Source organism: Phasianus colchicus, chromosome 4 (genome assembly GCF_987193195.1).
Source record: "Phasianus colchicus chromosome 4, bPhaCol1.hap1.1, whole genome shotgun sequence".
NCBI lineage: Eukaryota > Metazoa > Chordata > Aves > Galliformes > Phasianidae > Phasianus > Phasianus colchicus.
In genome coordinates this window covers 48,188,436-48,201,215 of record NC_143439.1, presented here as the reverse complement: position 1 = coordinate 48,201,215, position 12,780 = coordinate 48,188,436, and the positions used below count along the sequence as shown (strand labels likewise).

The following is a 12,780-nucleotide window of genomic DNA, read 5'->3' as shown; positions in this document are numbered from 1 at the left end:
AGAGCCAAACCCAATTAATTGAAGTATGTTATTATTTCACATACTATCATTTGGTAGTGCTAATATTTGTACAAAATGACTGTATGTACTCCAGTCCTTTGTTTAATTCAGGGGTGTGAACTGCTTCTTCTAGTCAGGGAAGCTGCTAGATTCACAACAGCTTCTATTTGCTCTTACCTCCAGAAGGCCAAGCCTGCAGAACTGCTGCCTATGCTGTGCTGTGCTGCAGAGAGCCTGGCCCCAGGGAGAGCTGCAGTGGGGCAACCTGCTGCTCATACAGCCTTGAAGCAAGGGCACCACTAACCTGCTCCACCTGCAGTCTACCTGCACTGGAATAACACGGTCACTGCAACTTTCTCTCTGGGGAAAGAGCATTTTCTGTTACAGAAAAAGCAAAATCCTTAATATATTAAAAAAAAAATAAAAAAAATAAAAAGGAAAAACTAACAAAGCCTATGGAGATTTTCTTTCTGAGCATTAAACAGTGATACAAAAGTCATTTAAATAGGGTTTTCAGAATCCACAACAAATATTGAGTATTTATTAATAATGCTCTTTTTGAGTGCTGTCCAGTATGTCTAATGTTACACATGTTAAAGGAGAAGATACTAAAGAAAGAGGCAAACTTTTCACTAAAGCAATAGTATGGGCTGTGTAGGTTAGTTGTAACATGACTTATTGTACATGAAATCTCTGTTATCAGCTGTTATAATGCAGGTTTCCATGTATGGCAGGCATTGTGCTGACAAGGTCCTGCATGCTGCCATGGGGGCACGCCAGAGGTAGCATCAAGAGTAACTGTATGCCTGAGGCTGAAACTTTGCATTACTCTCCAGTGAAATTCTCAATTTCCTGACTCCTCCTGGAGTCTGACTCCTCCTGTTCTGGCTACCTGAAAAGCAATGAGCTGTGCATGTCACCACTTATAGCAGCTAGTAAGAAACAATTCCCCTCTAGCTGTAGAAAGGTGCCAGTGCCAAGCTCCACTGTAAGCTCCATTGTAAAGTATTGTGGGTTTGTTTGTTGTTTATTGTTTGTTTTTGTTTCTGTTTTTGTTTTTCCAGCCAGACTCTTGAAGTCAAGGCTTGGCTTCTTATCACTGCACAGAGCACTTTGCCACCAAACACTTCAGTGGGGCCTCCTTTGGGCTTTTGCTGACGAAGCTTTGCTTAACATTTCTAATACACATCTGGATTCCGCTTTCTGCTCAAATCATCTGCCATATAGGTTTCTCTTTGCCTTTTCTCTCTCCAGATTGTTTTATCTTGTTAAGCAAAATTAAATTCAGTGCAAAATACTAGAAGAAGCCTACCCAAAAATACTCCGTTTCTCAGTATTATTTCTCATATTTGCTCACACTGCATCTTTTGCACTTTAAATCTACATTTTCCACATCTCCCCAGATGCCCCAAATAGCTTACTCTTGAGGCAAAAGCATTTGCAGTGGCTCTACCAATGCTGTGTTTCCAGAGGACTAGAGGTTGTCAGTGCATGTTTTATAGGCTGAACACTATAAATAAATAAAAAAAGTGGGGAAGAGAAGCTAGTGGGGCACAGTTTTAATACATGTGCTACTCTGTGTGGTGCTGTCGGGAAGTGGGCACTTCTGGACACTGTGAGACACAGAAGCTTTAGAAAACTTAAGTGGTAGAAACTTGGAAAAAACGATCCAAAGAGGCTGATAAACAAAACTTTGGTTTCAGGTGCCTCAAATAGTATTATGGGTCTGTTGGCCTACTAGTGCCACACAGTACCCTGAAGAGGTATACCAGCTGGCCCCCAGAACAGAGCAGTAGAGTCAGTATGCTGCAGTGCCCTAGCCATGTTGGCCACTCTGAGGGACAGACGGTGTTTACTCAGCCCCTTCGAACCTGTGCTTGTACTGCCATGCCCTGTGCTGCAGGAACGCACGAGTCCTACCACCTTTTCCACACCTGCAACCTTTGGCATGGCCCTGGTGCATTTGTGCCCTGCCAGTGTCATCTGAATGCACTGAGTCTGCACCGTGTGACAGTGAGAGAAGATGCATGTGCTCCTAATTGAATAGTATTAAAATAGGCCACTTAAAAAGTTTTTATACTCTGTGCTACTGCTTAGTTTGAATATCCGAAAGGAAGAAAGTGACTGTTTCTTTTCTTTTAAGCATTTTGCTGTGCTTGGAATAGCACCACAAGAGTTAAAAGAAAAAAAAAAGATTATTAATTCTACCCCAAAGTATATTCACCAGCAGAGGATTGACTATGAGCATACACTGCATATCCCATAGCTCCACAAGAAGAATAGAAAGAGCTTGGGACTCCTTTTCACAGAATTTCTGGACTGCAAAATCTTCAGTGTTGAAGTTTGATTCCATTCTCCTGCTGTTTGTCAGCACAATTCTTACCATCTGGAGTTAGTTCAGCAGAAAGGTGTGGATATATATTTGTTTTTCAATCCAGTCAATAAAATGTGACACATTGCTGTAAACTCCTGGTCCCAAAACCTTGGAAAAGCAGACAGAGCCCCAAGATGTTAAACCAAACAAAGTCCAGCGTCCTGCAGGTTGCTCACACACAAGTGGTCCTCCACTGTCACCCTGCAATACAAAAGAAAATCAGAAGCTATACATAGCCAGTAGTCACATGGCTAAAGCTCTGTCCCAGTTCCTGGAGTGATTTGTCTTTAATAAGTAACTCAGCTGTAAGGACTGGCTGCTCTGCTCTGTAGCAGCATACAGTTACCTATCTTTGTTCCCTTTTTCAACTGTACAAAAAAGTACCTGCAAATGGCTTATTTTTATTTTAAAAGTTAGTCTATTGTTTAACTAATACAGATAAACCTCAGAACATCAGCTTTTCATTACCATAAACTTGAGTTTATTTCAGTTTCACAGCATCAGAGACACTGAAGATGAAGGAGATTGCTGTGAGTGATCTGGTCAGCCCCCCAGCCCCAACTAGCCAGCTACTAGTTGTACCAGCAGCAATAACAGCTGGGTTAAAACACGTCGAGAGACTGTAGGCGTTTCTATACTAGATGAAGTATGCTGAATCTAGTAAGTGTCACAGAACTTTGATGTCTAGAAACATTTCTAGCTGTGAGTTTCTCCTTAGAGATAAGGCTTACCATGCAAGAGTCTATGGTGCCAGACTCATAGCCTGCGCACAGCATCCTGCTGGTAATGGTCTTCATGTCAAAGTATGACTGGCATTGTTCTAAGGAAATGATGCGCACTTCTCCTTCTTGAAGCTTAAAAGGCACTGAAAAACAGAAATAAGCATTAAAACATATGGACATACAAAAATATCTGTGATGGATCTTTGAGATATGATAAATATTTCCTTTAGATAGATCTAAATATTACTTCATGTGTGTGTGTATATAAATATGTGTGCATATATATGTATATGTAAAAATATATGAAACAAAAACACATAGGTCTAGATTGAAGCTCAGATGTTTGCGGGTCTTTTTTTTCATGGTTGCATTGCAGGATTCATGATGAAGACTCCTCAGCCAAGTCTGTATATGTTGCATTCTGGAGGATGACCAAGCGCATGGGTGCTGCTGACAAAAGTGTGTATTTGCACAATACTGAAGACTGAGGAGGCAGAGTACCTTTATGTGATGTGTTATTGGACTTTTATGATGGGGACAATATTGGCTGGAAAGCAGTAATGTGAGGCAGAGGAAGGGGTTAACTCTTCATTCTAATCCTAGTATCTCTCGCAGTTGAGGTTGGTATAAACACAAGCATGAGTTACATTTGGGTAAATTCAATTTAATGTATCAGGGAATCAGATTTCAAAGGATATTGAAATTACTTCAGCACATTCAGGACTTCATCCTACTGCGAGCAACTGACTTAGCTCAAATTCAAAGGTAAACTGTTAAACCTAGAGCATGAAATACTAAGCCAATATGGTTTTTGCAGTTTTCTAACATAAAACCTTTAAAAACAAAGCTGAAATCACATTAGCTATCAAATAACATTTTTCTACTTACCACAGGTACAAAAGCTTTCTGTTATTTTTTTTCTGCCATTACATAAAATGTAGTTTTAGATTGATAGATTCGGAGCTGCTTCTAAACCGCATGTTCTTCACTAGTGCAATTTAGTTTTTGCCATATATATGGACCTGGCTACTAGGGGTGAAGCAGTACTGAAAGGAAGATTTCCTTATCCAGTGCACAGAACTGCCTTTCTGAGAATTGCTGTTACAGAGAAGGGAGAAACATAATGGATAGAGCTAACCAGGGTTGGGGCCAGGATACTTTGCATTTGGTGCATGAAAGATCCACAGAACCACAGAATGGCTTGGGTTGGAAGGGACCCAAGATAATCTGTCAAAACAGATATTTACACAACATAAATGTTCTTCCTATGGGACCCAAGGATTTCAGGGGCAACTGAGCACAAAAAAAACAGTAATATTTCTCTTCAGAGACAACACTTGTGATTAAGCCTTGATAGAATAAATCTTGCCACAAGCCAGGAGTGTGACACAGAGCACTGGCTCAAGAAAATTGTTCGTTCAGCCTGTATGCCTTTGCTTCTAGCTTCTAGCCTCCACTGAACTAAGAATGTTACCCCCAGCAATGATCTGACATGGTTATTATCCCAATACAATTCTGAAGACAGCCTAAGTGAGTAAAATGATGCCTAGTCCAGAATGGATAGGGATCTCCTAGAAGGTGTCCAGCAGAAGGCCAGAAAGATGATAAAGGGCCTGGAGCACCTCCTGAATAAGGAGAGGCTGAGTAACCTGGCTCTGTTCAGCCTGGGGAAAAGAGGACTGAGGGGAGATCTGATTAATGTTTATAAATATAAGAGGGGATGTGGAAGGCAAATGGATGTGGCTCTTCTCAGTGGTGTTTAGTGGTAGGACAAGGAGCAATGGCCTAAAACTTGAACAAAGAAGTTCCGTACTAACATGCAGATCTTCCTTACAATAAGAGTGACAGAGCAATAGAACACGTTGTGCAGAGAGATTGTGGAGTCTCCTTCTGTGGAGCTACTCAAGACCCAACTGATTGCCTACCTGTGCAATCTATTATAGGGAGTCTGTGCTAGCAGGGGGGTTAGATTCAATGATCTCTTGAGGTATCTTCCAACTCCTGCAATTCTTGATTCTGTGAATCAAGTCCAGCATTAGTATAAATGGGTGAAACTTTGTAGTGGGATCCCTTATTTGATTAACCCAGTAGGTTCTTAACATGTTCTTCTAATATTCCTGAAAGTATTTATCTTACTTTTGTTGCCCATGTGTCCCCAGCCTGTGATGTAGCAGTAGGTATCTGGCTGTACCAACTGTTCCTTGCTGGGCAAGCAGACAGGTCTTACATAGCTCGTTTCATTGATATCTTCATCTAGTTGTACAATGCTGATGTCGTAGTCTACGACTGCTCTGTTGTAGCGTGGATGCAAGATGATGGACTTCACCAGTCGAGTCTGCATGAAGCTTGATGGATGATCAAGATTGCTTATCCCAAACACTACTTTCCAGACAGCTGCATTTTCTCTCCTTTAGGAACAAACAGGAAAATGGGAAATTTAATTCAAGTTCTTTTTAATTTAAAATCCCGAGGTTTTCTTTCCCCCTGACTTTTTGCATACCATACTTCACAAAGCTGTGTACATGACAGAAATGCTACAAGAAAACAAATGCTTAGGCATCATTACTGATCAACAAAAGACAATGCTTTCCATTCCCTTCCTAACAGCTACTGAAAAAATTCTAGCTCACAGCCTCAGAAGGTATATTACCACCTATTACTTGCTGTATTAAACACCCAAGAATCTCAAAATTGGATCCTCCCATGTCCCTAGGTGCTCACTTGCACTCTGGTGAGCATGAACTCGTTTCTCTAGGAGCGACAGTATTGTGCAATAGTATGATGCTCACAGCAGTAACTCCAGCTGAAACCCCAAAAGAATCTCACAGATGCAATTCAGTTATGAAAAATTAAATCTTCAGTGATGGTCATGTGAAAAGTCTCTTATCGTTTACAAGTTTTTTACAAATTCCCCTGATCACAAAAAAATGATGGATATGGTGCAAATGGGAGGACTGACCTAGGGTTTGTAAAGACATAAGAAAACACAGACCTCATTAAAGGCTTAGATGATGTAATCTCTTGATTGTAACTGAAGATAAGTCATGAGTTCTTAATAAGACTGTGATTCTAAGATCCTCAGAAAAGTCCCTTTTTCAGAATAATTGAGATAGATACTTCCATGGAACTAAGTTCCTTTGAAAACACTGAAGCTTAATTATAGCAATGTAAATTAAAGCGTGAAATTTCAGCTTTTTAACAGTATTCAACAGAATTGTTGTTTCTAAAATTTTGAAAGAGATTTGGTTGCTAAATAAAGACTATTTTTATCTGAGTTCCTTGAGAATTCTTGTATTTCAGACTACAACTGTCTTTTTACAATCATAATTAATTTGTGTTTTTCCAAGATGTTTCAAGTTTAAGTGGTAGGAATATCCTATTGTTTTTATGAGCACTGAAAAAGAACATTGCTCGAAGCAATGAGAAGTCTCAGCCAGAAAGTATTAAACCTATTATTGAGTAAAAAAACTTTAAATGTCATGGATGCTTTGCTGTAAAGCATTTCAAACAGATCTGGAAAAACAGTAGGGGCCAACAAAACAAGCAAATGACTCTGCTTAATGTATCTCACTTCTGTTTATAATCTCTACAAATGTTCATGGCATTAATGTTGCCTACTGCATTACTGATACAGTCTTCATATTTTGGATCCCAGACTTCACAAAATATTTTTTATTTAATGCACCAGAGCACTTTAAAATATGCTTTAATTTCTTAACTGGTTGGTTTAGTAAATTTAAAGAAACTATGTGGCACTGGGAATGATTTTACTGTTGCTGTAGGAAACAATACTCAAAGAATGTAAAGATTTCAGATTCTTGGAAACATATCCTTAATCTCATCAGAGAGGCAGAAGAGAAGGATTCTCCACATAACTCAAGGAATTGATAAACCAAAATATCTTAGCATTTTAAAAAACTTTTTGCCTTGGTGTTTTCTACTTAAGGGCATTTGGAATACAAAAGTGAAAAAGACTTTTTATATCAAATATATAATTCACTAGATTGGAAAATACCTTCACAAGATCAAAAATACCTTCAAAGATCACAAGTCCAGCCATAAACTTGGCCTACTAAGTCCCTTTAGCCATATCTCTTAGTGTTCTGTCCACACATCTCTTTACATCAAGAGCCACAGAAGGGAAAAAAAAATTCCAAAGGATTCAATGTTTCAGAAACAAAAAGAAACAAAATTATTGCTGAAGAAAAAGAATAATCAAAGTTAGAAAGAATGTTCATCTGTAGAAAACTGAAGTACATTTACATGTCTACCACAGAACTTCTATTGGCTTAAAAAGAAATAAAGGTGTTTAGTGTAGTCCAAAAATTTCCAGTGAGCACAAACCAATTTTAAGCAAGATTAAGCACTGGTGACAACCACCCAGCAAAAAAAATTTGCTGACTACAGCAGAAAACATACATTTCAATTATCTTTAAAAATACAAATAACTTCAGCACAAGACAAAACCAATGAGGTAATGCACTTTCATCCAAATTCTTTAAAAAGAAAATTGGTTTCCATTAGAAAGCTGACAATGACTAAGATAGTTCTGAAGCTACACAAACCTCTGCCCTCCATAGTCTCTGCCATGGGACCTCATAGACCATGAAGCACTTAGTGGTTAATATTGACTTTCTAGTGATTGACAATGATAATGAAGTCACAGTTTATAATCAGAATACTCCAGTACGTCACTTATATTATGATTAAATACTTCTGTTTTATTTTTCAATGACCACAGCATTTTTCCAGGGTCATTCCAGATGTTTCTTTTTTTAAATCTATGGCATTGTGTGAGACCTATGGGATTAGAATTTTGGTCTTCTTTTTCTCTTTGACTGACTGCCACCTGGTGTAGGGAACCTGCTTTGGCAGGAGGGTTGGACTATGGTCTCTGGAGGCCCCTTCCAACCCCTATGACTCTGTGATTCTGTGATTCATTTAGCTTTCATCAGCAGAGACAACAATTCATAATAAAGAATGTCAAAACCTAACCTGATGCTGTTTTACACCATTTACTCTTTGTTATTGTCTCTAAAACCAGGCTACTTGCTGTTCTGCAAAGGTTCTGACAACACCAAGCTGAGTGATGCAGTCAACACGGTTGAAAGAAGGAATGCCTCGAGAGGCTAGAAAGGTGGGCCTGGTGAACCTGATGAGCCTCAACACAGCAAAGTGCAGAGTTTTGCACTTGGGCCGGAGGAATCCCAGGCATCCATACAGACTGGAAGGAGCAGTCCTTGAGAGCAGCTCTGTGGAGAAGGACCTGGGGGTCTTGGTAGATGAAAAGCTTAACATGAGCCAGCAGTGTGCCCTTGCGGCTTGGAAAGCAAATGGTATCCTGGGCTCCATCAAAAGAGGGGTGGCCAGCAGGGACAGGGAGGTGATTGTTCCCCTCTACTCTGCTCTTGTGAGGCCCCATCTGGAATACTGCGTCCAGGTCTGGAGCCCCCAGTACAAGAAAGACACGGAACTGTTGGAGAGGGTCCAGAGGAGGGCCACAAAGATGATCAGTGGACTGGAGCACCTCCCCTATGCAGACAGGCTGAGGGAGCTGGGCTTGTTCAGCCTGGAGAAAAGAAGGCTGCGGGGTGACCTCATTACAGCCTTTCAGTACCTAAAGGGAACCTACAAACAGGAGGGGAATCAACTCTTTGAAAGGGTGAGTGACAGCAGGACAAGGGGAAATGGTTTTAAGTTGAGGGAGTGGAGATTTAGGTTGGACGTCAGGGGGAAATTCTTTACAGAGAGAGTGGTGAGGCACTGGAACAGGCTGCCCAGGGAGGTTGTGGATGCCCCGTCCCTGGAGGTGTTCAAGGCCAGATTGGATGGGGCCCTGGGCAGCCTGGTCTAGCATTAGGTGGAATGGTTGGTGGCCCTGCGTGTGGCAGGGGGGTTGGAGATTCATGATCCTTGAGGTCCCTTCCAACCCTGGCCATTCTGTGTGATTCTGTCATGACCTGCTGCCAATATGTTTGGTAATGGAGGGAGCACTTTGTCATTCTCATGTGCAAGTTACATCTAATTTGTACATGAACAGTACAACTGAGCTCCTCTCACCCTTCAAAGCAGTGTGCCACTGTTAAGACCCATCTCTTTGCAATCAAAACACAGCCACATATGTGTCCACTTGGCTCGCTCTGCAGAGAGCACTGCCATGGCCATCGGCCTGGGCGACTGGTTCTGCCACCAAGGATCCTTTTGTTCATGCGAGCAGCAGGGCGGTGGCCACAATCTAGTGAGAAACAGATGCAGAAGGGAGTAATTTGTTACCACAAACACAGAGCATTAAAGACATGGAAGAAAAACTGTGGCCACAGAACAATGTTAACAGAGTTATGAAATTACACTGAACAGTACAGTATCTGAAGTCATCACTAACCGTATGTTATTATCAAACACGTTGAGCCATTTTTATTCCTCTTTTTCTACAAAGGGATTTGACTCCTGAGATTAATTTTGACCTGTTCAGTCTAGTTATTAACCACGCTAAACTGATAAAGATGATTATCTTGAACAGAGTTACTGGCTGCCCTTGCAAAGGATTCTTGGCTTCATATCACTGTCTTTCTGTCAGCTAACAATGTCTTTGTGCTACTTGTACTATCCAGAAGGAATGTTTCTGGAAAAATCAGGCCAGCAATAATAAGCACTTGCTTAAGCCAGGTGTGAGGTGCTTGTCAAACTGTTTACTTAGCTGCAAGACACAAAACTTGCTTTGCTCTTGGAAATTCCTAAGGGAAATATTTGCAGAGTCCAAGGTTTTCCAGTACTCTGCCCATTCCACTTTATAAACAGAGTGTAAATTATACCAGATTCCTATTTGCCTGGAAGATAGGAATTGCCTGAATTAGTATGTCCTTCACTTTTGTTTTACTTTATATTCTGGATTAGTAAGATGACAGACTGTTATTACTTATCCTGTTTATGCTCAGTGTGATTCACAGAATGAAAGAACATCACCACTTTCTGCAATTCATGTCCCAAGGGAAGGTATGCTGACATTGCAGATATCTCTGGTAGAGAAATAAATTAAATTTGTAATTTGTAATTCTTTCTGTGTTCTCCTAAGTAACGTCTGGGGGCAAGGAGCATTATGTGTTCTTAAAGCAAAATAACTCAGGAGCAAATAGCTTTAACAGGTTCCTTTGGGGTGTTATTCTCAGGTAAGAGTAGTGAATATTTTTATTACTTTCCCAAATTTAGGTCATTCTTTGCGATTAATTTTCTCCATGGCAGGAAATTCATAATGTATGTGTTCTTCAGCGAAGATCTCTTTGTTTGTAGAACATTTTATTATTCAAGATGAAGGATTTCTGTGTATTTCAATCCACAATATTGCACAATCCACTGTGCCTCCAGATTTGGTCTATAGTTTTCTAATTTAGATTCTTCTGTGATTGAGATTCACAACAGATCACAGATTCAACCCCTGGGTATGTCACCTAGTAACCTCTCTTGTCATAAATAATATTTTCATCAAGAAGTTTTCTCAAATTAATTTTTGGAACCTGACTGCTGAAAAAACTCATTTTGCAAGAGCAGATTATGCTGGTACTATAGAGAACCTCATAGTTCAAAATAAGAAAAAGTTGCTAAAATTTAATACAGCACAGATGAAAAGAGGCAGTGCAAAATTGGAGGTTGCAGCAGTCAAGTAAAATATTAGAATGACACTAAACAACTGAATTTGTTCAAGTACATTTAGCATATCTTTAAAAATACCTTTTTTTCTCTCAGAAACATGCACTTCTCTTACCTTCTTTAGTGCAAAGGAGAGCCACTTTGCTTCTGCTTCGGCACATCTGCCTAAATATTAGAAAAAGAACATAAAGTCTCAACTACTCGGTGTTATTTTTGACAGTTTGTATATCAGCACAGGTATGGTACCCACTGCTGTGAACTCAGCTGTTCCTCAGATTGTAAAAAGAAACACAAGGAGCTCCATATGCCAGATTGTCAATGGCTTTCAGAGTCTGCCTGCAACAATTTAAAATATTAGTTCAGCTTTACAATGCATTTCATGAGCAGGTGCTACACATTTTGCAGGCAACCTTGTTCTATGGGCACTGATCCAGCTCTGAGGTTGGCTGGGGTGTACAGTCTGTCAAGTCTTAATTTATGGCACCTGAAAGCACAGAGATGTGCTGCTTTCCCCATCCTTGCAGTTGAAGGCTGAGAATTTATTGGAAATACATTTGATGAAAATCTTTGACTCAAAAGATGTGGTACACTGATGAAAACCCAGGAAGATCACAAAAGCGCATATTAAGAAAAAAAATCCTTTTGGAAATTTTCAGATGCGAGAGCAAAAATAGTAGTTCTTTGTCAAAGGGAGATTCTTGTTAGAACCAAGAATACTGCTGCTCAGCTGACTCCCTTTTTGTTTCCACAATTTATTAATCCATCCCATGTAAGTGCTTTTCAGATGCAGAAACAGAGCAGAATTAGACTGCATACATGGATTATCTGTTCCTCTGGTTATTCTTGAAGGCTGTAATCTCAGTAAGTGGGCTGACTTCTTCAGTAGAAAAATACTAAAAGGACTCTTTCTGCAAGTGCCTACTTCTGCCTTCCAACACTTCAGTTTTGTGCTAGTTTTACCCCACAGTAAAAAAAATCTGCTTTTTGAAGATGGATTCAAATGCTCTTCCAGTTTTGTCCTAAATGCTAAAAGTAATCGAGTTGGCTCTTTAATCTCAAAATTACAGTTCAAATGTTTCAGCCATGACTGAAGCTTGGCTCATTATCAGCTATGTATTTAATAGAGCTAATTAAAAGGAATATACTGCTCTCTAAGGTCAGATAACCTGCTAAGGAAACTTACTGTAAATTGATAAAGTTCTACTGAAAAATCTGTGATCTCCAAACGTGGTGACTAACCACAGCAGTGAAATAAATCTCCTTTACCTGTTACTTACCCATTCACTAGAAGTGCATGTAAAGTGGAAGCATTCTTACTCTTCCAATCTGAGTGCAGATTCAGCCACTTTTGATGCTGCATTTCTCCATCTTCTAATACAATCTTTGTTTTAGACGGTCCTCTGAAACAAATAAAAGACTTTCATATACTTCCTATTAGTTTGCTATGTTACAATTATGAAAGGGAAGAGACCTCTTGTTTACTACGTAAATATTGAGCATAGTGTTGTATCAAAGCCACAAGTGGCAGAATCATTGCTGAGAAATTACATCACCCCACGACGCCAGGCCAGTTAACATACCACTGTCATTAACACTGTATTTTCTGTCAAGAGCTAGAATTAGAACAAGGAACAGCAAAAACTTTTTGGTGGCATTCACTGCACTGCATAAATTGAAATAGCTTTTCTAGATTTTTCTGACTCCAAAAACACAACAAATAGATCTTAATTTGTTCAAGAGGTAAAATAATAACAATAATAATAAAAATAATAAAATATTTTCGTATCATCCTATATTTGGAAGTCTGTTAAAATATAATTCTAAAGATCAAGCTGAGTCTTGTAATATTTTGCAATATCTCCAACTTTGCACTGTCTTGCTAGACAGAATAAATTAGAGGTGATGTCATCAAACCCAGCCTTGTGCAGCAAATTATCAGGAATATGAAAGCAAGATGGATTGATTCCACCAGGAGATATTTCCACACATCTACTTCCACCGCACCCTGATAAAGCACTGAAGGAACCGTTATTTTAGTAA

The 12,780-nt window shown here is 39.6% G+C and overlaps 1 protein-coding gene across 4 annotated transcripts in view; it reads right to left on the bottom strand.

Annotated features, from left to right (window-relative positions):
* Positions 1 to 1,049: 1,049 nt before the first annotated feature.
* CORIN (corin, serine peptidase) overlaps positions 1,050 to 12,780 on the bottom strand; it is a 119,936-nt gene continuing 108,205 nt past the window's right edge. For all 4 annotated transcript variants that reach the window (XM_031588552.2, XM_090139478.1, XM_090139477.1 and 1 more), the window contains 6 exons: positions 12,018 to 12,140; positions 10,856 to 10,905; positions 9,157 to 9,331; positions 5,233 to 5,504; positions 3,106 to 3,239; positions 1,050 to 2,575 (listed from right to left, as the gene is read on the bottom strand). In XM_031588552.2, coding sequence (XP_031444412.2) covers positions 2,393 to 2,575; positions 3,106 to 3,239; positions 5,233 to 5,504; positions 9,157 to 9,331; positions 10,856 to 10,905; positions 12,018 to 12,140 — 937 coding nt within the window. In that variant the 3' untranslated portion in view covers positions 1,050 to 2,392. The remainder of the gene's footprint in view (positions 2,576 to 3,105; positions 3,240 to 5,232; positions 5,505 to 9,156; positions 9,332 to 10,855; positions 10,906 to 12,017; positions 12,141 to 12,780) is intronic.